Source organism: Aythya fuligula, chromosome 5 (genome assembly GCF_009819795.1).
Source record: "Aythya fuligula isolate bAytFul2 chromosome 5, bAytFul2.pri, whole genome shotgun sequence".
NCBI lineage: Eukaryota > Metazoa > Chordata > Aves > Anseriformes > Anatidae > Aythya > Aythya fuligula.
In genome coordinates, this window is record NC_045563.1 from 17,284,924 (window position 1) to 17,310,818 (window position 25,895).

The following is a 25,895-nucleotide window of genomic DNA, read 5'->3' on the forward strand; positions in this document are numbered from 1 at the left end:
ACTGTTATTGGGATGCAATAGAAAAAAGGAAATCCCGTCCTCTGTTATACTTTGTTTTGGTATAACAGTCCGATAGCAAACACAAGAGTTGGCAATAAAGGGGCAAAACTCTTAACTATACTGATGAATAAATGGCACCTAAGCAACTTAAACTCACCGTTTTCCACTACTTTTTTTCAGCTATTAACATCTCTAGCTAACCAGAAACAGCAACTTCGAAGTTAAACATCTCCAGTGTTAATGAGAGTGGGAAAATCAAAGGATGTTTGATAACCTCTTGCCTGATTTTCCCCTTTCCCTCTCCACCCTTCCTTCCCTTCCCCTGGTTAATGGGCTCTATCACTTTTTTTCAGTAAATGTTGCTGTTTTCACACTGCTGTCCAATATAATACTCTGGTTTTCAGTTTGAAGAAACACTTTTAGTTACTGAATTTATGATGGGCACAAGCCCACAACAGACCAAGTTTTATGTTAGGTCTTACACTGGTGTATTAGTACTTAGAGCTCTCTCACAATACTGTCTCAGCACCGAGCTCAAGTGGCTACAAATCAGTTATACTCTGATCTTTTTTTTTTTTAATGTATTATTGAACTGCCATAATATGTATCAGTGTTCCAGTGCTAGTGTTTATCTTCTCTTCTTTTCCTGCAACATCCTACTTTGTGCTTAATTAACTTCTTAGTGTTTTTTCCCCAATGTTAACCAACATAAAAACGTTTTTTTCTGCCCTACTGCTTCTTCAGTCTCATCTCTGTACTTATTCTCATTTGCAATTTTTTTGAATACAGACCACAAAGATTGTCTGAAGCTCTTAGGTATCTACTGGAGAAGTATTATCATTAAAACTAGTTTTATCTGTGTGAATTTTTTCCCCTTTGCTGTACATCAGGTTTGGTTTTTAGCCATCCTGCATTATACTGCAGCACCAACACCTGTTTTCTTCAATTGTTTGCCAGTGGTGAGGTCTCAGCTGAGAACAGAAATGCTTCTTAGTGCTGAAATGTCACCTTGGGAGTCCTGCTCTCTCTCCATCCCATTTCTTTACCTCAGCTCTTGTTTTTTCAGAAATGCATTATGAGTTTGCAAGCTTAAAAAACACTCTGTGAAAGAAGAGAGCAACGTGCGTTTTGCCCGAAAAATGGCTGTGTGATGCAAAGAGTCCACTCCCCACCATAGAGTGCAGTGGGAGGTAGTAGCTGCTGCTGGGATTTGCATGAAGCCTCTCATGCTATAAGGTCTTGTGGGCTTCCCTTCCCCTTCATTGGGTTCCCTCTCTGAGAGTGGGGCACGGCCAGTGACAAGCGTGCTTCTTCACAGGTGTCACCACTGGTTTGTGCTCTCTGAAGAGATGCCTTTCTGTTCCTTCTACTCCTTTCTCTGCTGTGCCACCACTGAGAGGGCTGAACCACAAACAGTGCTTAGAATTTGGCCTTGTCTCTGTTTTTGCGAAGCAATGCCCATGACCAAATATTTGATCTCTTACTTCAGATTAGCTCTTTTTGATCTGCCAGGTGTTACTGCTCCAGGGATGCATCCCAGCGGTTTTGTTACTGTATAGAATCTTGTATTTTACCACCGCATACTTCCTTTGTGTTTCTGCTGCTCTTTTCTGACCTTTGTATCTCTAAGACAGGTTGTAAAACCACTGCCATGTCATTCACTGCTGAAGTTCCCCATGCTTTTATCAGGCTTGATATTAAAATGAGAGGCATCCTATATCTTCAAGGTGGTATTCTAAACAAAATCTTTGTATTTACTGCATTTCTTCTTTCTACTTCAGTGGGAATTTTTATATTTTCATCCAAATATAGATAAAATAACTCTATAAAGTTTATGACTATACAGATTGACTGTTGTGTAATACAGTATTAAATATTTACCAGAGTAAATTAGATTTGCCTCATTCCATCTGTTAGCTTATTTCGGTAGTAAAACTTTCTGGAATGTTTACTGTTTTTTTTCTTGTGAATTCAAGAACTTTACCTTTGTAATCTACCCCTGCTTCTTCCTCTGACTAGATCTCTGCTCAAAGAGAAAGTAACATATAAGAGTTAAAGGGCAGGACTTCTAATCCACTCTTTCTTGAGTAACTTGTGAAGTCATTTTTGTGAATCTGTTTGTTGTGTTTTAGTAGTTGAGACTAGTGCTTTGTGTGTGTGTGTATATACACACGTGTATATATACACGTGTACATACGTGTGTAAATATATATACACACACATACATGCACACATGCATATCTATATACTTATATGAAATAATATTCTAAAAATCTGAGAAGGAGCTGAGGTGCTGGTGTCAACAAGTGTGGTGTTACCAGCTCTCATCTTCCCTGTACCTACACTCCTGGCACATATTGTTTATTTTTTGTTTGTACATGTTTGTACCAGAAACTTCATTTTCCAAACCAGTGGAAAACAAATGGCAAAGCAATTACATCTTTCTTTCATTTTAGTGAGATGAAAGATTCACCAGAAGGTGTGATAATGGCTGGCGTTGCTGTGAGAAAAGAGATAGCTGAGAGCAGGAAGGTGTGAAGAAGGAAGAGTGGTGGAAAAAGGGAACAAATACCAAGAAGAGATTTGGGAGAATGAGGCCTTCACTTTTTGGTAGTGAAGCATTAAATGGATTTAGCTACCAGTGGAACTGCAGTCTAGGCAATGCGTTTTCATTCCAAATGCATGTGATTATGGCCTTCAGGAGAATAGTAGATGAGGATAAAGTAAGGCTGTTTAGATGTTTTGTTACTGTGTGTTCTAAAAGAATTGCTGCTTGATTGGGCTGTTTCGAATACTTGGGCTTACGCAGCAGTAATGGCACACTGAGGATGTTTCATTTATAAGCTAAAACTTCAATCAGGAACTTTCAAGCATCAAACAAACATGATTTGCTGTAGTGAATATCAAATACCAAGGATTTTTCTTTCCACATGAGTTAACAATAGATAAAATAAATGTATGATGCACAGTGATATTGTTGCCATTTTGTGGTTGTGGTGCTTTTTTGTTTGTTTTTGTTTTGTGCTTTTTATAAGTTTAAAAATAACAGCTTAGATTGTAGAAGGACATAAAAGATTTTCTACTTGTAATTCAGAAAGTAATACCCAGTGATAATCAATGTTTTGTGGAAATTATACAGTAGCGTGAGAATGTTAAGGGAAAAGTATGAAAGGAAGAGAGAAACTAGAGCAAAAAAAGACTAAACAGAACTGGATGGCTTTAGGTCCATCGTTTTTATAGTTGTGGATAAAATTATTCATTTTTCTTTTTCTCCTTAAAAGTGAGAGAAAACAAACAAGCCTTAGTCACAACTATCTGAAGCACGGCCAGTTGTGCAAAAGATTTGGCATTATCTCTTTGGTCAAATCTGTAATAAAGTTCAGAAAGCTGTAGAGATTTTGGTCTTTTTTGCTTTAATCTTTGAAAGGTTACATAGAACAATTGCTCTAGTATGGTAAATAACATGCCTCAGAGGATTAAGCTGTTGTTCTGTTAGTGCTAAAGAGTTAATCTGAGGTTTCTGTTCTGTGTCAAGAATTTTGCCTGTCCCTACTCCTTCCCTAAGTAGAGTGTTTGTACAAATTTAAAACAAATACTTTATTCTTTGCTGTTTGAGTTCTTAAACAACAATCTTTAAAACTTAAAATGTACTATCGAGGTTACAAACATTACATTTCTTTTTCTGTATAGAGAGGGAGAGTGCATTTGGGAAACGGGCTCCATTCTGAAAGCAATTTACGTTTCATCACTTTCATCAAGTGATTTAGATTTCACTGTTCATGTTTTTTTCCCCCTTTTTTAAAATATGAGTAGTTCTTGTTTTTTCCCCTCCTTCTAAAACATGAGTATTTCTTAAATCAGATATAGTAAGCCTTGATAATGAGGTAATAAGCTACCATGAGAAACGTTTCTTGTTCATTGGCATGGTTCTGGATATACTTTTCTCTGTTAAGTGGGATAAACACCTGCAATTTAACCAATAAATTGCAAAGCGGGTGAGGCTTGGTCTAAACTCACTAAGCAAAAATTTATTCTAATTCCGTGTTTAATCTATAAAAGTCAATGTTAGACTAAGTAACTATTATTTTTTTTAATTTGATTACTACAAAGAAAATGCATGACAAAGCAATTCTCACATTAATGGAGAAGATAGCAAAATATACTGCAAATAAAAAATATATTAATCTTACCAACCTTTTTGAGGTTAAATTTAAAGTATTTTTTCTTAGGCTGTATTGAGTGCATTGTGACTGGATCTCACTTCTGTGTTACCATTTGTTCTTTTATCCTAACTTTCAAATATGGACCACTTCTCCTTGAACAGTTTATTTCATTCTTTTCATCTTAAAACATGTGTTTAAAAATGGAAAGATATTTGTCTGGGGTGTGAGGTTTATCAGGAACACGGCTGACAAAGCACCTTGGTGTCTGTTGCCAAACATGCTTTTTAATGCAGAGGCTTCACAGGGGTAATGTTGGCCAATATGCCTGTGCCAAAAGTATGCTACTGCTAACTGATGTGCTTAGATCTTACATGCTGATTCTGTACTAAAAGTATGTCCGTCTTGCTCCTTAAGTTTCTTCCTGCACTTTCTTTTGTATCATATCTACTCTTATGGATCTGCCACTGTTTAGGAGGAAGCAACTTTGCATAGATGCAGTTAAAATATTTTCATTATGCTAAAAGGAAATGCTGTCAGAAGTTTTTCAAGGGGCATAGAAGTTGGTCTTGCGTTATAACAGTTAATCAGATTCTAACAGAAGCTTTCGGGAGTGTGAGTGCCAATAGGTAGACACAAGGATGCAGATAGCCCCAAGGGCATTTATCCGTATAGAATTCCAATAGAAGAGCAGTACCTTTAAATCCTGATTCCCAGTCTGTAACTGCGGTAGTGCTACTGGGTCAACATAGTTTCTTTTATTGAAGACTGCAAGCAGCAAACATTTTGATAAGTCTTTAAAAACATTAGCAATATGCAACTCAAAGGGCTTGGCTCGAGCATGTGCTGGTGGGAGGCAGTCATACAAACATGGAACCAGCAATGTTTGTCCGTGTTCTCTTCTTCAAGTCTGAAATTACAAGGTGTGTCAGCTTGAGTGCATGTGAATGTACCTTAAAATTCCTTGCCTCAAGAATGGAAAGGATCTCAAAGTCCTTTACAGACACTGTGGATCATTGCTGTCCAAGTTAACTTGCCCTTGTGCTCTGGAGTTGTATCAGTATGGGTAGAACTGCTAGAAGGCACATCACAATAAAAAGCAGGTAGAAGGTATGTGCTGGCTTGGAGGAAAGGCATGTGCCAGAACATCTGCCACCTTATTCTCCCAAATATTACAAACTGTTAACAAATACAGGAAATGTACTTTGCTAAAAGCAGTGTAGTGTTGAGATCAACCATACTGTTCATGGTATATTTTGCTTCATTGCTTTCTCAAAGCATTTAACTTAATTCTTGGCTGATTTAGATTGTAGTTTTGAAGTGTATCTTTTTTAGTACACCTTGTAGAGAAGACGCTTGACAAATTTGTATTGTGTTTGTGTTCTCTTGTGCAGTGGATCAGCGTTAAATGCTTTATGAAGCAAAAACTAACTCTGTATTTTAAGTTTTTTCCTGTACAGTCTTGCTGATTTTTCTATGATTCCGTAGAACTTCAGTCACAAGTTTCAGTCCCTTCTAGATGCTTACCAAAATGTAATAAGTAACTAACAATAACATGCCACGAAGTTTCTAAGGACTTTTAAAAGTTGCATTCTTCTTCACAGAGATTTTGTTTTGGTTGTCCTTTTAACACTTCAAAAGACAAACTTCGTATGGAATTTTAGGAAGTAGTATTTTTTTCCCCATCAAATATTAATTTTTGTGATTTGAAGTTCTACTATGTACTATATGTTTTATCTGTACTGGGAAATTAGTATTTCAAGTTGACAAGTTTTTTTTTTTTTTTTTTTTCTTATATGCTCATGCTCTTTTTTGATAATTTTGCAGGCAACTCTTCAAGTTTTGGCCAGTGTGGGTTTTTTGTTTGTTATTTTTGAATCTTGTTGTGAGGACACATTTGTGAATTTGCAGTACAGTCCTTGAGAGGAAGCTCCATTCGTGAGAAATATGCTCTAGCACTTAGAGGACTTAAAACTGGGATTCCAGTGGTCTGGTTTTGGCTCTCTTGAATACGTATCTTGTGGTCTTGATGAATGGTAGGTATTTTGGCTTTCCAAAGGTGCTGAACGTATCCAGCTTCCATTACGTTCAGAGGAGTTTTCAAAATTTGCCCTGCTGACTTTCTGTACTTCCTTTACTATTCTTTGAGTGGGTATACTATTTATTAGCTATTATGTGAAATTATATATATATAAAAAATATATAAAAAATGTTTTACAAAGTTGTTCACATGTGAGATGTACATTTAAGATTTTTTTTTTTCTTAGCGTGCTAACTGGTCACTTATAAAATAGTTTCCTTTCTATGGTTAAGTTCTGCTCTAACATGTGGACTTCTACGATAGTTATTTCTTGTGTGACTGAGTATTTCTTCTTTACCAACTGTTGGCTTAGTATCATAGAATCACAGAATGTTTTGGGTTGGAAGGAACCTCATAGGCCATCTAGTTCCAACCCTCTGCCATGGGCAGGGACACCTCCCACCAGACCAGGCTGCTCAAAGCCCCATCCAGCTTGGCCTTGAGCACCTCCAGGGATGGGGCATCCCCAGCTTCTCTGGCAGCCTGTGCCAGTGCCTCACCACCCGCTTACTTCAACATAGCATTCAACCTCTTCATAGAGGTTTTGTTACTTGGAAATGTTAGAACTTTTAAAACTCTTATATAAAAAGTCATTTTAAAAGGTGAACTTGTGCTAGTGAAACACATCTGTCTGTGCTGGAGACCGAAGTTTCTGAAATATGTTGATAATCCTTCATTATACATAACACAGAAAAGAAGTGACCTCTGTCATGTAATCTGAAAAGTAAAATAATTAATGAGTTTCTAGGTAAACTCTGTAAAAGTTGTTGAGGCAGCAGAAGCAGCAAAGGCAAAGAAACTTGAGTGGTAGAAGCCACACCAAAAAACAGTGGGAGTCAAGAACAGAACACTGATTTCCCAGTCTTCTCTTCTGGCCATGGGGTGGGCCTCACTGTGTCCATAATCTTTCCTGTATGAAAAGAAGATTAAACAAAACAAAACAAAAAAAAAAACCCACACACATTACATTCACTGAGTATTAAGAGATTTACTATAATTTCCTATTTTCCTTTGTTAAGGTATCAACAGGCAGCTAAAAATTGGATCCTTCCCCAAAGTTTCTACTTTCAAGGTTGATGCAATTGAAAAAAAAAAACAACTACCACTTAAAACTACTATAGGAGCCCAACCAACTTCAGATTTTTTTTTTCCTTTTTTGGATTGGTCACTTCTTACACTTTTCTTGTTTTCTCTTCAGTTATCTAAAGATCAAATTTTTTTTCTCCAATAATCTGGCAGTGTATGTTGTTACAGTAATCAGTGGTGGGGTCCCCAGATTTGTGTTTCACAGAAAGATGCAGATGATATGCAGGAAAAAAATGTATAGTGTGGAATTTAACAACTTTATCATGTAATATATCACAGTGTTACTATATTCAATTTGGAATACTGTCAAATTTTATGTTTATATACAGGAACTTGACAAGAGGAGTTGGTAGATTCAGAGAGTTACTAAGAGCTGTTGAAACAAGAACTACGCAAAATCTGCGAATGGTAAGTTATATTAAACCACATTGATATTGCAGCATCAGAGTTCTAGTAGGCAGGTAAAGCATAAATACAGTGGATGAGATAGAGGCAAATAATCAGATTACAGCATACTGATCAGGATCTGTTCTCCACTACTTTGTAGAGCTACGTTTCCTGGTTCAAATGAAAGTTTTAAAATAAAAAGGAATGATCGATGCCCAGTTTTTCCCTTAGCTCTCTTTCCTATTTGTGGTTATGGTAAAACCTGATTATCTCTGACTGACCATGCTTACAAGCTTAATTATAATTGCCCAATTTGTGATTTGCCCTTATTTTAGAAGGATGTTATTTTCTCTTCCTGTAACGTAATGAGAGTGAGGACAAAGTACAGTGTCTTCATGTGTTTTTTAAATTGGAAGCTACTGAGTTATCGTTTCTTTATTTTCATAATAAAGCTTCCTAAAGAGAAGGAAATAAAAAGGGAAAATCTTGAAGCTGTGTTATTTATATCATTGTAAAATAAACCTCTATCAAATAAGTGATTCACGTTTTTTGCATTTTTTTATATAATAAAGGGCCAAGACTTACATCTTTTGCTCTAAGGTAACAATTTTTAAAATGTTTTAGATTAGTATCCTAATATTGCATCTTTAAAACTTTCAACATGGTAGTAAGGATTATAATTGGTTTATTAATTTATTTCTTAATTTATTTAATAACTGACTCCTAATAATCATATTTAATTTGTTAAATAGAAGACTTTCAATGGAGAGGGATAATATTGGAAACGGTAGGAGAATAAGTGGTATAGGAATTAAGGTAGAAGATGCAGAAGATTGTGTGGTGCTGCCCATGCCTTGAACAGGACACAGCTGTTGCTGGGAAGTACTGCCAATTTTGATGTAAATATAAAGCTTGCCTTTTTTCTGCTGCTGAGTTTTCATCATTGTCATAGGTAGTCACGTAAGCTTGTATACATATATATAAAGCATTAAAGAAAAAATTATACTGGTAGCTATGGATTATAAGATGACTTCTCAAAGCTATAAATGTATATTATTACATAATATTTATGTAGGTATTTTTGCACTTATATATTTGGTACCAAGATTAATTTCTCAAAGTTTTTCATGTCTGTCTGCAACTTAGTTTTACTCTTGCTAAACAGCAACAGCAGCAAACACCAGCATCTTCAAGTCCAAGCTGTCAGAAGTCCAGTTTGAGTTTAGATCTGGGTTTGGGTTTAGATTTGGGTTTGACATTGGCTGGCTGCCAGACACTCACTCAGCTACTTTCTTACACCCCCTCCTCAGCAGGACAGGGACAGAAAGATAGAAAAACTCATGGGTCAAGATAAAGACAGAGAGGTCACTTAACAATTACTGTCACAGGCAAAACAGACTTGACTTGGAGAAAATTAAAGTAATTCATTGTCAGTGAAAATAGAATGGAATGGAGAGAAGTAAAGACAAAATCTAAAATACTACTCCCCTCTTCCCCCACCTTCCCAGGCTCAACTTCACTCCATCGTTCCTGACTCTTTTACCTCTTCCTCTTAGCTCCAAGCAGTACAGGGGTGATGGGGAAGGGGGGTTGTGGTGAGTCCCTAAAAGTTGCTCTGCACCACTCCTTCATCCTTGCACTTTTCCCATGCTTCCATGGTGGATCCTTCCCATGCCTTGCAGTTCCTTCATGGAATATCCATATGCTGCACCGTGGTTCTTTCAGCAGGCTGCAATGTGGAAATCTGCCTCACTGTCATCTTTTCCATAGGCTATAGGGAAACACCTTTTGGTTCCTCGAAAGGCAGTAGAGGTTATCAAATGTAAAATACCTGAAAATATACCTGAATGCGCTCCACTGTTAGCAGCAACCATTGGTGTTATTGATACTTTGAAAGTATCCAGACTTTCATAGGTAAAATTGAAAAGTTGACTTACTGCTGTTTTTTTTCCTTTGTGTTTAGAGAATTGAACTGTGTACTTAAACCTTTCAAACAGCAGAATACCTGATATTTTAGATGATTTAAAATCAGAGAAAATACATTCCGCATGACTAATATTCATTTAAAAAACTCCAAGCATTTTTGAAGAGACTGGATTCAGTATTTCTAATGAAAATATTAATCTTTCAATTCCGTAGACAATAGCAAGACAACTGGCTGAAATTTTGTTACGAGGCATGTGTGAACAGAGTTATTGGAATCCACTGGAAGATCCTCCTCACCAATCACCGCTAGATGATCCACTACGGAAAGGTTCAAACACGAAAAATTATGCACTCAGTAGACGACCACGGGTATACACTGGAGAAAAGTATGTTTGTGTTTGTACCTATTTGCTTTCTCTAATTGCAATTGTTACCCTGTGCACTGGGTAACTTAGTTTATATTATTGAAAATGCAGAAGGTATTGGACAATGAGAATACTGATGTTTCCTGTGCTGTGTGTATGTATATGCTATGAAGAGATCTAAGGAAGCAATGTGCTTCTCCAAGCAGAAATTTGCAGTGTATGCACAAGACTCTTTGCTCTCAACTCTCAAAATGTCGTTTATGGTAGAGTCAATATCTCTCATTATCCTTGCAATACAAAAGAAAGCATAATATGCATGACTGTCTTCTGTCATTTTGAGATATTTGAGAGCTGTTTGCTCTTCTGCCTCTTCTGCTATCCACATTGCAAGTGGCTCCCTCCAAAACAGAAAGTTTGTCTAAATACTTCGAATCAACAAAATTGCAGCTAATGTGTTTGTGTATGTGTGTGTTGTTGTTTTTTTTTCCCAAAACAATCGCTGTTAGTATTAAACATGGATTGCCATTTTCTAGAATTTGGACTTTCTTAAAATTTAATAGCTTGTTCAGTGATTTCTAGGGTAAAATTGCTTCCTTAAGACCCACTGTGACATTTCCAAAAATTATATTGAAGGAATTTTTTACTTTATTATTGCCTTTGGTTGTAGCTTACTGCCTGGAAGTAACATGTTTGTGTCAAATTATAGAGACGAAATCTTAACCATTTTGCAGTCTTTTTTTTTCCTTTGTCATTAAGTTTGATCTGATGAAACTTTGTTGCATGTTTGTAATGTTCAGTAAAACTTTTGCACTGCTCTGCTTGTATTTTATGCACAAGTCCTTGAGGGATCAGGTCATTTAATATAGCAAACAACCACTACTTGCTTGCTTTGATACGTGCTGGAAAGCATTGTGAGCCAGAGAACTGAGAAACAGATTGTAGTAGTGGAGATAATGATCTAGATAAAGTTATGTTTTGTTGTAGTAGGATAGTGAGTGCTTTACTTACTAATGCAGATGGGAAGATTGGAATTCCATTTAAACTTAGGAAAAACCTTATTTTCAGAACTGGAAGGGGTTGTAGAGTCTCCGTCACCGGAGATACTCAAAATCCAACTGGACACTCTCCTGAGCAACCTGCCAGTTGACCTTGCTTTGTGCAGAAGACCTGGACTAAACAATCTCCAGATAGCCCTTCCAACCTCAACCAGTCTGTGAAATTGGTGTGATCTGGGAGTCTCTTTTGAGGATGCTGTTAGCTGATTCAGATGAAATTTTTGACCTTCTTCCTCCAAATAAATTACTTTTTTTTTTTTTTTTTTTTTTTTAGAATGCTGTCCAGCCATTGCTAGGGGCTGTGAGCTCCTCAGTTTGTCTTATCTGATTGTCTTGGATGTTAAGTCATTGAAAGGCAATGTTTTGAGCTTCTAGAAAAGATGCAGGCACAGAGTTGAACGTTTAATTTTTCAAAACAGTTACTGTGTTTCTCTGCAAGGTCATAATTGACAAACTGTACATGCAGCCAGCCTTTATGGTAAATGAGATACCTGGTTTGTGAATACACCTCAATCACTGAAATTAAAAGTATGCAGTTTTTGCACACACTTTCTTTGTTCGTAAGTGATATGCCATAAACATAAGGTCAATAAAGCAATTACTTCAGTGTTTGTAATTAAATGTGCAGATAAGCAATCCCCACTAGGTTAGGTTTTCTGGCTTTTTTGTTGTTGTTGTTGTTTTGTTTCATTTTTAATTTATAATGGTGAAAGATAGGAAGGCTCCTCGTAGAGAACTCTGTGTAATTGATACATCTTAAATACATTCTTAAACTTGAGAAATTAATGGTTCAAAATAAACCTTGGCTATAGTACCAGATAGATGATTAATGAATTATTTCCCTATCTTTCACCATAGGGCAAATGAAGGCCAATAAATTTCATATCTATTTCATACCTAGCTTTTACTTTCAGTGCCAAAGAAATTTTTCAGCCATCATTTGATTGAAAAAGAAAAACAAACAAACAAACAAAAACAACACACAACAAACAAACCTACAATTAAAATCTTCGCAGTGTTAGACTATACTGTCTTAGTTTTACTGATTTCCTTTATGGTGAATGAAACTTGCTTACAGAACTTGGAGGGTAACTCCAAAAGGTTTATGGAAGAAGGGATAAAGATTACTTTCAGCTCTATAATTATTTCTGCATAATATTGTTGAAATTTGTTTCCTAATATTCTGAAGTAATTTATAAGGAAATCTTTTATGCCGAGTCACATATTTTCTCAAGCATTCAAAGACCTACTTGACTTCTCACAGTAAATACTAAAGAATAGTCAGTTCCTCTGTTACAGCATATAGTTAGTGTGAAACTTTTTTTCCTGGAATGTGGCCTTGTTATTATTAGCTGCATTTATTGCAGATTTCAATTAGTGAGTACTTGATACAGCAGTAACCCCACATAATTGTGGTGTCATACCACATTATCACATTACTAATACAAAGCTGAACAGCCTTTACCTTCAAAGATTTCTAGCAATTCTGCTTCCTTAGTCAAAAATACTTACAGCAGGCTTCTCAGGTGTAATCTTTCAAATTTATTTATGTTCTTCGTTATCAACTTATCCTTCTGCAGAAACATGCCTCCTTTCAAAAGCATAGCTTTGTCCAGTCTAATTTTCTTGTTCTTGGGAAATGTAAGCAAGAAGTTCCACAGTTTCAACAAAGCATATAATTAAGTGCTTTTCTTTGGTCACATTAAAGTGATTGATACCAGATCAGACAACACGTCTAGCCTAGTATTTCATCCCCAACAGTGATCAAAAGCAAGTACCTAAGACAATGACTACGAAGACAGACTTATAGGAGACTTCTTCCTAGGTATTCCTCTGACCTCCAACTGTTTGAGTCTGAAATCTTGTTTTTGTCTTGAAATTTTGTTTTAAATATGCTGTCCTATATATTAATTAAGTGAATTCACTTCTTTTGAGGATAGTATGTGGTGTATGACTAATAACATTTATGATTTTATAGGCCTCTGTTACTGCCTCTTCAGTTTTCTTTATCCTCAGTTTGGTAGTCATTTTGTAATACCAATTGCCTTTTTTGCTCTGCCCTATTACCGTGGAGCTAATTCATTCATAAGCCTGCATCTGTCAGGGAAGACAGAAAATGTCTGAATTCAGTCATCTATATTGAGCTTTTTGTATACGTGAGCTGAAGGATTTTCCACACAGTATCTCCATGAAGAGCATTTTCACTGAGACAAGCATTAACTTATTTACAAATATTTATTTATGTTCAAAGTTTTTCAAAATATTTATAGGTATTCAAATAGAAGAAAATAATGTTTGCTTTCCTTTTGATAAGCTTTGGGGTAACTTCCCTATGTTCTCTGAGGAAGTGATTTCTCCAGTAAATATTTCTAATTGCTATACTGCTTGCTGGAAACCATTGCCAGTGAGGTATATTAGATCTACTCCCAAGTTGTTAGACTCTGCATCGAAGACTGGATAGGTAAATGGGGAGCTTTCTGCTTCCTCTAAAAGAAAGTAGTAAAGTTTGCAGCTTAGTCCTATGCAAACGTTCAGTATTAAGTCACAAGTAATTATATTTCATTGAAAATATATACTTTACTGGCTTGCAAGTAAGAGGGATGATGGCAAACAGTTTTAAGCAATTGTTTTTTCTGTGTAAGTTAGTATTTATTCTCTTTTCTGGAAGTCTTTCTATTTTTGAAGTACTCTTGCTGTATTTGTGTAAGATACTCCTAAGAGTAATGTTTTCTGCTTAAATAATGAAATTCTTGTTTTGAACAGCATCTTTTGTCCTCAAGAAAATACAGAAGAAGCCTTACTGTTGCTGCTCATTAGTGAATCTATGGTAGGTAAAAGAGAGTGAATATGCATGTGCTGCATGTGTATGTGTGTATTCCCTTTTCTTTTTTTAAACGAAAACAGAACATTTTTTTGTGTCTCGCTTTTTGACCAGTGTTTCATTTTCTGTTAGGAAAGCAGGCAGTTATTTCTGAAACTCAAGCTTCTCTTCTGAGGCAGAAGGATGAGTTCAGCAATGTTACGAATAGGAGTTCTGCTTTTGGAGTGGCTGAACCTAGCCTCATCCAAACGATAGGCAGGTGAACACAGAGCCAGGTCTTTGATTTGGCATCTCTTATCGGTATGAACCATTGTTACACCAGCGAGTGCCATTCAGACAGACAGACTCAAAATGTAAGTTATTTCTGTTGTAAAAAATAAGATAAAATAAAAGACTACTAGGTAAGCATAAGAAACATAGCCGAAAATATTTTCCATTGTGTGTTAGAACTCAGATATCACTCAAATATGTAAATTATTTTTGATGATACTGACATTCAACATTTGCTGCTGGATTATTTTTATTTTTTTCAAGTCTCCTAATTTCCTCAGTAGTTGATTCCTTTCAATGGCTTTCTTGTGCCTTGTATCAGTTTTTCATTTTTTCCTCTAGCATGATTCTACTAGTCGTCCATTAACTATCATGTAATGACATTCTCACACCAGGTTATTCGCATATTTTCCAATGACAGAAATGAGAAGCTTAAGCTCTAATCATGGCTGAGCCTCTTACTGGAGGGGTGTAACCTCTAGGGTCTCAGGCATCATATATTAGTATGTCTCATTACATGTCACTGAGACTTAGTCTTTTAAGTTTTGTAGGTGATTTGAATGCTTTTACACTCTGGCATAATTTCTGTTTTGGTAGTTAAATAAGATTAGAACAGTTTAGTGGATGTCCGATTTGAACTATATTAGAATTGCACACTTGCATAGTAGTACAAACTACTATCCTTAATACTAGTGACCTACCTTGCAATGTATTCATGGCAGAATGTGTCATCAGAAAATTAGACTGAGCAAACATTTCCATGTACTGTGTGTTGCTTTTGCTGCACGATGCCCTTACCAAAAGGGTGGTAAGTTTTAAACCATAAAACTACTCATCGGTACACACTTGTCTTTGTGAGAGTTATCTCCCTGAGAGTTGAGAGCTCTTACTTCAGCTTCAGTGCATGCGAACTCTTGCTAGCTGTAGTGATTAGAAGTAATACATGACTTACAATTTTGAAACCAATATTTGGCTAAGTGAGAATGATTACAGAAGATGGAATAAACTATTGTTTAGAGATGGTGTTGTATTATCAATGTAGTATGATCTCTTGTTTGGGAATTATTAAAAACATAAACAGTGCTTCAAGACTTTTGTTCTTCATGAATTTAAGTACATATTGGAAAACAACATGGAAATCTGACATATAAGTGGCATTTTGTGTAAATAAACATAATCAAATTTTTATATGTATATAAGCCCCAGATTGTACTGCTAATTTCAGGGAAGTGTGGTGCACTCTAACATCATAACTCCTTATTTGGATTAGATCTAGTGCAACATATATTCAGAAAATTGAGTTGTGACAGTGGATTGTAAATGACACTTATGTGTCACATTGAGTTCCCTGAATTTCTGAATTTGGAATGGACACTTTGATGGGTAAGATTTAAATTGCAATATTTATGAAAGAAATGCTCTGAGAAAGATAGTTCTGTGCTTTTTAAGTATTCTAATTCTCTTATAGGTACATTTCAGAGTACAAAACACTCATTTAGCCACACGACTGCTGCTACAGTGTACTGTCATACATAATGAGGAAAGTCAGCTGCAACTCTGCCATCACTTACTTTAAGACGTCCTTGTATTCTAGCTGTTACACTTGCAAAGTTAGACCAGCCTTTCCTTACCTAAGCAGGAATGAATAGAAAGGTAGGATATAAAGGACTGAGATATCCAAGTTGCAGTGGGTGTACATGTTGCTGCATGTCAGCTGAGCTGTAAGTAACAAAATCACAGAAGGGTTCAGGTTGGAAGGTGAATGGAAGCAGAAAATTACTGTTCAGATATATATTTAATACTTAACAAGGCATCCTCTCCCATAAACTGCTTTGGCATTGTCAGTCATTTTTTCACAAGAAGTGCTGTTTCATAGCTTGTTTTGTACTTGTAAGGAATTAACTCAAGAGTGATTAAACGTGGAGTTAAAAAGGAAGAAGTTCCTGAAGCTGCCTAAATATTTATGCAGTGTAGAAAGGAAAAGGCGAAGACTTCTTGATCAAAAGAAAGTACAATGTCTTTTTTGGGGTGTATGTGGGGGTGTGTGTTTACAAACCAAGCTGTGGATTGTTCAGTTGATAAATCTTGAAGTGTCTGTGCATTTTATGCTCCGTACATCTCTGAAAAATTATTTCAGTATTTAATTATTCTGATTTTAATGATTCTTTGAGTATGATCAGAGCTCCAAATGTTATACTATTAAAACAGAAAAGCAATTTATTGGTGCTTAATGATGTTATTCCTCCCCTCTAAAGGGGGGGAGGGGGAAACAAACTATGCATTTTAATTCAGCCTATTTAAATTTAGTTCAGTTTTTTTAAATAAATGTATTTTAAAATAATTTTTAAATAAATTTTGGTTAGACCTGTGTAGTGCCAGGAGTTGGACTCGATGATCTTTATGGGTCCCTTCCAACTTGGGATATTCTATTAAAGGAAAAGAAAGGAAAATGTATTAAGGGGGCCACATCCTGCCCAAATGAAAAGGGGAGGAGAGGGGAAAGACAGAGAAGGATCTTTAACTTCTGTATTAAACCTACCAGATATATTCCCATTGGCACAAATGCTACTATGTAAATATCACCAAATCTACAAATAAAGAAGATACTCTGAGTAGTTGAGTATGAAGACAAAAAAATTCGATTGCTTTATTTTACAAAAAGATGGAATAGGAGATTTGAAGGTCATTATCAAATGTTTTACTTGCCTTCAAAAAAATTTAAAAGATGACTATGCATTATGTTTAAAAACATACTTTATTGGGTTTCTGAGAACTTTCATAATTGTATATGCTATGTAATATATGTAATTAGAATCAAGTGATTAAAAATAGGTCCATATAGAAACATAAATCTTTCAGCTAATGTGACAACTTGGTGATTCAGACTTTCAGTCTGATTAGAACAGTAGTTACCTGAGCCAAAAAAATAATAATAATAATAAAAAAAAAACAGGTTTAATTTTAGTGGCTGACTTGGTTTCTTTTTGGTGTATGTTTCAGGCTAACCGTGATGCCGTATTGAGCCGAATACCAGAACACAAAAATGATCGTATCATCAGTTTGCAAAGTGCATCTGTAGTATATGATTTACTTACGATAGCCTTGGGAAGAAGAGGCCAATATGAAATGCTCTCAGAGGTTTGTCCATTGCAGTGAATATTCAACTGCATCTTTGTTGTTTGTTTCTGTTAATCATGTTAGTTTTCTTAGTATTCTAGGGCTAAACAAATACAGGATACTGTCATTCTGACTACTATAGATACTTCCCATCCAAAAATGTTTACTGTCTGAATTTTTACAGGTGACTCGAGGCAGTCAATCACAGAAATGGTGAAAGGTGTGAGTAATGTTTAGTGGCACGGGAGTTCACGTGCTTTTTAGCTGGGGAGGCATGGATCTGCTTAAAAAGATGCACATTAAACAGACAGCAGGAAAGAAAAGCAAAACATAAAAGCTGTTCAGGAATGACTGGAAGAGTTTGAGACAGCCAGAGACATGAACTTCAATAGCTAAACTAGCAGGGCTGAAGTACTACAAGAAAAACAAGATTTTGAATGTTCATAGGCCTTTTCCTTTTGATTCTTCTGTTTCATTTGGTCTAGAGAATTTAGTTGCTTCTGATTTCCCTTTCAAAGCTTAAAAGATACAAACTCAATTTTTCTAACTGTGCCCATTTAAATATATTGCCATGAATCTACTAATGTGTGTTTGTAATAAGATACAGATATTAATGGTTGGAGTTTTTTCCACCTAGAACATTTTCTAATGAATAGATCACCAGTATTAATATCCAGACAAAGGACTTTTGAGGTTTTATTTTGAAACAAATCTATTTTGTGCATCTCATATTATTTGGAGTGTTCCAAATTTGTAGTAGTTAGTAAAATAATTTTAGAGTTGATAAAAGGGGAATGTATTACTTTTTTTTTTTTTTTTTTGAAGTCTGTAGGAAAGTGTGTTCTCTCTCTCAGATGTCTTGTGTTTCTGCATCTTGGGTGCATTTTGTTAGGCTTAGTACCTTAGGAAATTTTCAAATATTGTTAAAATTGTTTTTTGTTTGTTTGTTTTAAATCTGAGAAACAGCCTGCTCAGCCACTCTTTGGACAGAGCAGATCTTTCTGCTGCTCAAAACAGTGCTCACCCAGCAGCAGGATACTGTAGATGACCGTGATTAATTAGTGATACCTGGAAGAAATATTTTAAGAAATAAAGAAAGAAAGCATATTCAGGGATTGATTTGTTAAGAAATCGCACCCCTTTACCATAATAAAGGACTATTTTAATTAGGTAAAAGTAAAACCCTGGTTTTTCACTAATATATGTTGATAGTGATTCTTAAATCCACACTTTCTGTGATATTAAGCTCTGAATTGGAGTATTCTCACCTTGACAATATTGCACAGATGCAAGTTGTGCATACAGGTCAATTTTAATCAGTATACTGGAAAATGAAACCAAGGAATATGAAAATTTATACGAAACCATGATTCTACAATATAACTCAGGAAAATTTGCATTTACCTGCTGGTACAGACACTGTCACCTTCATGGAGCTTTAGGCAGTTGCATCAAAGAAAGCTGTGGGAGACAAATCTCTATATATTTTACATCTAGAACTGTTTAAAGGGTAGATATTAACAATTATTTAGAGGGAAAACAACAACAACAACAACAACAACAAAAAAAAACACTTGAAAACTCTGATTTCTTTCTTCTTTAAACAGCTGGCAGGGTTGGTGAAACCTTTCCTTTTTACATATTAACCTACCACATGGGCAGGGGGTGTGTAGCCCTGGGTTACAATTACAGAATCACAGAATGGTTGAGGTTGGAAGGGACCTCTGGAGATCATCTAATCCAACTCCCTTGCCAAGCAGGGTCAGCTAGAGCACAGTGCACAGGATGGCATCCAGGCGGGTTTTGAATATCTCCAGAGATACTCCACAGCTTCTCTGGGCAAAAATGTTAAGGAAAAGTTAGATCTTGTTTTCTTAAGTGGTCAGGCTCAGAAATAGTATTCATAGTTTAGGGTGCTTTCCAGACATTTCTTTCAAAGTGTTAGTAGTTCTTATCTGGTATCTTTACATTGTGGCTGGAATAATGGATTTGGTTTTGGTTTCAATTATAACAGATATTATATTATTACTGTTATTCGCATCAAGTTTTATTATTTTAAGTGTTGGCAATCTTATTTCAAGATGAGCACAACTTAAACATTTGGTTAAACCAATTATTTAAGTTCTGTTTACGGGAAAGACCTTCAGAGCTCTAAGATCAGTCAGGAAGCATCATAAATCAGAGAAATGGGAAGAATTCCGTGGCAGAATTCTTCTCTATTTTATATGGCTCTTTACTTCCTCCTTGTCGTTGTAATCCTCATTTCACTGAAGAAAACCAAAGCAGATGAAAATAGAGGGTTAAATGTGTTTCTAAAACAACCTCTGAAAAGAACAGACACAGGCCTTGGATGTCAAGGTGTTGTATGTGATGAAATATCTTCCTGTTTTTAGCCTCCCAGTATCATCCAGAAGGACTGTTTCTAAATAAAGGTATATACAGAACTTCCAGAGTGGATGTTAAATGCAGTAAAAGACAGTCACTTGAAGTACTTATTTTTGTAACTGCCACGCTGTGTGCATAGTCAAAGACAGGTACTTGGCAGAATTGCCAAATGTGCAGGAAATCACAGGGTGTTAGCAATAAGGTTTCCTCCATCAGGTCAATATCTGCTCTCACTTTTTCAGGGCCATGTCTCGCTTCTGAGAGAATGTTTCAGAACAGCAGTGATCAGCATATAGATCATTGGTTTAGAGTCTGAACAGCATATAGATTATTAATTAGTCCATTGAAACTCAAGCCTTCTAGAATACAATTGAAGACCCTTGTGTTCTTATAATTTTTTTTTTTTGTTTTGTTTTGTTATTAACAACTTCTCCAACTTTTGTATTTTCTGTCAGTTAGAATGGGCAAGTTATTTTTAATTAAGTGAGGCCTAGAAAATTGTTTTTGTTTCTAACTGTGAATCAGTGGCTCGGTATAATTAATGCTCATATATGCATACATACGTGTATATGTAGAAATGGGAAAAAAAGCATCATTAGGCAGTCTATTATTTGGGAACACACTACATACCTGGCAGTGCTTTCTGAGTTTGAATGTAAAAACTAATTCATGGTCTTGCAATTAAACCTATACATTATAGCTGTCAGATCAGAAAAGCTGCTTCATTAATTTCACATTGCAGATGGGAATGTTAATTGCTGAAACAGTTTAATCCAGAGAAGCATTCCACTTTTCAAGTATTCCAACTCCTTAGAGCTAGCCTGATAAGCAAAAAGAGCATAGCAAAATGAAATAGTTCTTATGGAAAACAGCAGATACCAAACCTTCAAAATTAGCACAAAACATGTTTGTAGTATATTTAATTTCAGTTAGTAATAATGAATTTCCTTTTGGAATTCCATTATTAAATTAGAAAATCTCAGCAGAGTATTTAGTGTGCCAAGCTAAAATTCTTAGGTTCACCTGAGAATGTTATTTCTTTCTCCTCTCCCACTTTTAAGTGGTATTGATAAGTATGTACAGTGCCATTGCTAGACTAGTGTTCATAAGTTAAAGAATATGTGTGTACAATTTTTCTTTTCACTTAAGACTTCTCTTGCCTGTTGGAGCTTTTGCTCTAGATACCTTCATTTAAGAATAAGCTGACTGATTTTTATAATTGCTTCTCTCAGACTGAATAGAACAGTAGGAGTATGTTAGTATATGGGAAATCAATTTTCAGTTCAATTCTTTTTTTCCTACATATATAGTCTAGCAGCTGTTTCCACTTATTGAATAATTCATATTTTTGTTTACATGTATTTTATATGTTAGTCTATAAAAATTTTATACTAGTATATCTTCTTAATAATTGAAGAACGTTCCTTTAATGAAAATGTTTCCCCCAAAAAATAGTGTTTAGAAAGAGCCATGAAGTTTGCATTTGAAGAATTCCATCTCTGGTATCAATTTGCATTGTCCTTGATGGCAGCAGGAAAAGTAAGTCTTAATTTTTTGATGTAATTCTTGTTTTGTTGGCTTTTGATAACAGTATTTTGCACTTCTATAATTTTTCACCTGTATTGTTTTTGAAATTAATTCTCATCTGTAAACCGGCTAACTACACTGTATTTGTGAATTCATGCCTAGTGCTGTAGAAAGAATGTAAAAATCCTTTTATTTTAAATGGTTTCTAACTTAAGAGGACTAAAAGCTGATGGTAAGAACTATCTTACCAACAAGCTCAAGCTAAGCTAAATGAATATGAATTATACCAGATCATGTTTTCCAGTAAAATCCCTGTTCATGTGCTGTTTTGATGAACAAACGTTATTTCTAGGTACAAATTAATGCCGATTAATAATGCTCTTGTTCTTTTTTTTCTTTGGGAATTTGGCTATCTCTATTATTGTATTTGAGACTGTGCGTGCTGTACTATTAAAATGAGAAAAAAAATATATTTTTTGTAATCTAGTAGATTTTATTATTAGATGCAATCTTCTATTTACAGTTCCTTTTGCTTTTCATCTCACGTTATGAAAAATATTTTATATTAATTATATAATGTAAATGCTTTTTTTTTAAAAGATCATTCACAGTAGAGATAACTTGCTTATCTTCAGTGTGGGGGAAAGGAATGATTTTATTTCTTCCAAAGTTATTTTTTGAAGTATATTGATTCTTAAAGTGCTTGATTCTTGTCATTCTCTGTTCATTTAGAATGCTCTCTTAAACTACGATTGGATAGAGGAAAAATAATTTAAAAAGAGGAGCAATGACAGTCTGTTATAATGTCTTGTATTATATCTACTGTTCTTATGTGCTGCTATAACTCCCAAAGAGCACTAAAACATAGCTTGTTCTGATTACCGTCCCCTGTTTCTTCTCCTTCATTTTCCTTGATGTAATGTGAGCCTGTAGGCCTACCAAAGTTTTTAAATGCATCTCAAAACTGTTTCCTGAATTATGTACCATTGGGAATACATTCTGAGCAAATATTTCACCTGGGACTCTTCATCATAGTTCATAGGAGGAGAATAACTACAGCAGTGGCTAAACTCTTCTGTTCCATGGGAAGAGTTCTTGTGACAAATTTTCAACAAAATGTTCAGTAATGGCTCCTTCATGTAGGGGAAAAATAAAGCAGAAAATGGAAATACTAATCTTGTATCTGTGAAATGTATTTATGTTTTTAGTAATTTCAATGGAAAATGTTTTTAACAGTCTGCTCGAGCAGTTAAAGTCTTGAAGGAATGTATACGTTTGAAACCAGATGATGCAACTATTCCACTCCTTGCTGCAAAGCTCTGTATGGGATCTCTCCACTGGGTAAGCCTTGCCACCGCTGTTGGTCTTTTCAGCAAGATCTGAGATTAAAGTGCAACAAAATCTTGGTTTAGAGATGTAGCAAATAATTTTGGTCAGTGACTGTGCATAAGATCGTCACAGAAAACATAGTACAGATAAGTGTATGCACATGTACATCCCTGTTGCATGGCTTTAAAATACTTGACAGCAATGGTTAAGCTTATCCACATGGCATATCTTTGTACTGATCTAAGACAGAATGTATTAGAAATTGAAACGTTGTTGGCATACAGAGATTAAAAATTTGACTGATGTCTGTAGAAAATAACTATCTTGGGAAGTGAATGGGACAAATCCCTCATTCTTTTTGAGAAACTTTTCCACTGACACCATGTTTGGAGACAGCTGGTGTTCATGAATTCCTAGTAGAGGCAGTGTCTTTTGCAAAAGTGTTACTTGAGTTGCATTATTCATATCCTTGAAACTGATGAATCTATACAAAAAACATTAAGGTGGTCTAAGATCATAATACGAATTTTCAAGAAATAAATGTAATTTTCAAAAGAATATTTCAAAAAGAATGAGAAGAGTCACAATCAGAAACTGAGAAAATAGCACAGTAGTAGATATATGACTTGTTCAGGCTGATAACAGTAGTTTTAGTAATTAACGTAGATCCTACTTCTGTAAATTGCTCCCTATGGATTGACTCTATATGGAGTAGCTAGCTATACTTAGCATTTACATTTACAGGAATGGATTCAAACATTTATTTAATTTTCTTTCTAGATTGTTGAATAACATGCTAGCCTGGGTATGCAGTTAAACCCTGATCTTTTACAAGTTTCTTTCTTCATGAATTTGCATACATTCAGCAATATTGTATGTGATGCAGGGATTTGCATGGCTATAGTCTTTGCAGACTTGGAACCATGTTTTTTGTAATTGATTCTCTTAAAGAAATGGTTTGTGGGGCAAGAACTCAACATTAACTATGAAATGCAAAAATGGTAGATGGCAGCTATAGAACAGAAATGCCTTCTTAATTTAAACGAAAAGGTGAAAACACAGTAATTTTGCTTTTTGTACCAGTATTTATTTCAACCATAAGAGTGGGTGCTTCAGCATTCTTAAATCTGCATTCCATACTGTGAACTTAGCAAGAAAACTAGGTCTAATGGAAAGAGAAGCAGTCCTAAAAGTGTTTATGACTGAGATTTCAACAGATTCAGTGAGCATAATACACATGTTGTGTATTCTTCTCATTAAGCTTTAGCTAGTTTTAGACTTATATGGATGTTTTATAATGTTTTCAGTTGGAAGAAGCAGAAAGATTTGCCAAAACAGTTGTTGATCTTGGAGACAAAACGTCTGAGTTCAAAGCAAAAGGCTACTTGGCACTGGGATTGACTTACAGTCTGCAGGCTACTGATGGTAAGATAAGAATAAACACTCAAATCTGGAAATTCTCATGTTGCCTAAAAAAGGATACCTATCAGAATACTAGACTTAATATTAAAACTTCTGTGTGCAGCCATTTTCCCTAGTCAATATATTAGCACTAGTTCAGTGAGCATGTGGAATGAAATCTCTTGATCTTGCATATCACTGATTAAATATATCCTTTTTAGCATCTTTGCGAGGGATGCAAGAGGTCTTACAGAGAAAGGCTCTTCTTGCATTTCAGAGGTGAGTGGGTGTTAATCTTTTCATTTAATTCTGCCTGTGTAGTGAAAAGCTTTATTATGTGTTAGAAAGGGACTTGTAAAAGACTGTAATGAGGATTTCACCTCTGGGAGTTTGCCTTCATGAGTACAGAATGTATTTCTTCAACATTCACTTCATCATTTTCTGCCAGAAATACCTAAATTGATTCATAAGGATTTCCTTTTATTTCATTTTAAAGACATTTGTGTTACTGTCTAGTATAAAATATTTGCTTAGAGGAGGATTCTGTTCTGATCTAGAAGGAAATAATACTACGATGCAAGGTTTTAAGTCATGATTCAGTGTGATAACATTTCTGGAAGAGGTAGTTGCTTATCAGGTTATATAGCAGGTTATCATTATTTATGCCAGTACAGGCAGAACGATAATCAAGGCCCTACTGCTGTGGTTCAGGGGTGAAGTGCAGGTTGTAAGCCCAGACAAGAAAATAAGTTTTATCTGGAGATTTAATGGTGTAGGCAGTGACATTGCAAATGCCCAGTCTTCCACGTGCCTTAAACAGAAGCAGTGCTTTTGGAGGTAACAATAGTTCATTCACAAGAGTTTGACTCTACAAATGATAAAGAGATGAAAGAGAACATCTTTACCCTAATTACAGAAGAAACAAATCTTGATGGCATAACCAGCAGAAGAGCTGCAACATTTAACTACGCCTCTTTTTATGTTTCATTCTCTGCAGCTGAACAATAAGCCTCTTGATGCCTTCTTAACTGCTTGGTTTCAAAGACTTCCGAGCAGTGATAGGTGCCAGCTGAAATCTAAAAACATATCTAGCAACTCTTCAACAAACCATTGCATATGTTCTCTAGCTATGTAGGTTGAGCAGAACTTTAGTTTTGTAGTGATGTGGATCTTTGAAATATTTGTACTAACTAGCAAAATATAAATTTATACACAGAAAATTTGGAGGACATGGGGATTAATTACATCTGTTTTCTTTGCATCATCTTTGTGATTCATTGTGTGTGTGGGTTATATACATATATATGTTTTTTTGTTGTTTTTTTTTTTAAGTTCACGCAACCTCTTAAGAACACTGTTTAGTATTTAAGTGCACATTCAAGAGTATTGGTATTCAGTTACATACTTGTTCTTTCTGCTGTCTTTTCTTAGAATTAACCTGTACATACACTTATTTAAAGTGTCTTTTGAAGGTGTTAGTAATACATAGGGTGTATGTTTTCAAAACGCTAGTGAGTTGTTATTGCTGCTAGCGATGATTACTGATGAGTAGTTTACATTCCACATATGATCTTGAATAGAATGGTTTGGCCCTTGAAGAGAATGTAGTTTCTGCATCTTAAAATTCTATGGTTATCTCCTATGAGAAAGGAGAAAGTATGTTTTGTGAGGTGATAGTTTTGCATATTAACATGTTTCTCCATTTGTGTTCACAGAGGCTCACAAAAGGAGTCTGATAAATCTGCTAGACTGGGAATATGCTGCAGTGTGGTTCATAGCATTGCTAGTTGCTTGTGTTGATGATTTAGGTATAGGATGTTACCTAAAATTTGTTCCCACACAGAGTGGGAACAAAGCTAAGCTTACCAGAATCATGCCCATTTTCCTCTCACGCTTCTTAAAAAAAAAAAAAAAAAAAAAAAAAAAAAAAAAAAAGAAGGAGATGGAAGTTGAAATTCTCCATTCATCTCCTACACAGTTTATAGA

The 25,895-nt window shown here is 35.4% G+C and overlaps 1 protein-coding gene across 1 annotated transcript in view; it reads left to right on the forward strand.

Annotated features, from left to right (window-relative positions):
• TTC7B (tetratricopeptide repeat domain 7B) overlaps window positions 1-25,895 on the forward strand; it is a 134,118-nt gene that overhangs the window by 40,782 nt on the left and 67,441 nt on the right. Inside the window, exons 6-13 of the mRNA XM_032189229.1 lie at window positions 7,656-7,734; window positions 9,853-10,025; window positions 13,823-13,886; window positions 17,151-17,288; window positions 21,108-21,191; window positions 22,416-22,520; window positions 23,816-23,933; window positions 24,131-24,188. Coding sequence (XP_032045120.1) covers window positions 7,656-7,734; window positions 9,853-10,025; window positions 13,823-13,886; window positions 17,151-17,288; window positions 21,108-21,191; window positions 22,416-22,520; window positions 23,816-23,933; window positions 24,131-24,188 — 819 coding nt within the window. The remainder of the gene's footprint in view (window positions 1-7,655; window positions 7,735-9,852; window positions 10,026-13,822; window positions 13,887-17,150; window positions 17,289-21,107; window positions 21,192-22,415; window positions 22,521-23,815; window positions 23,934-24,130; window positions 24,189-25,895) is intronic.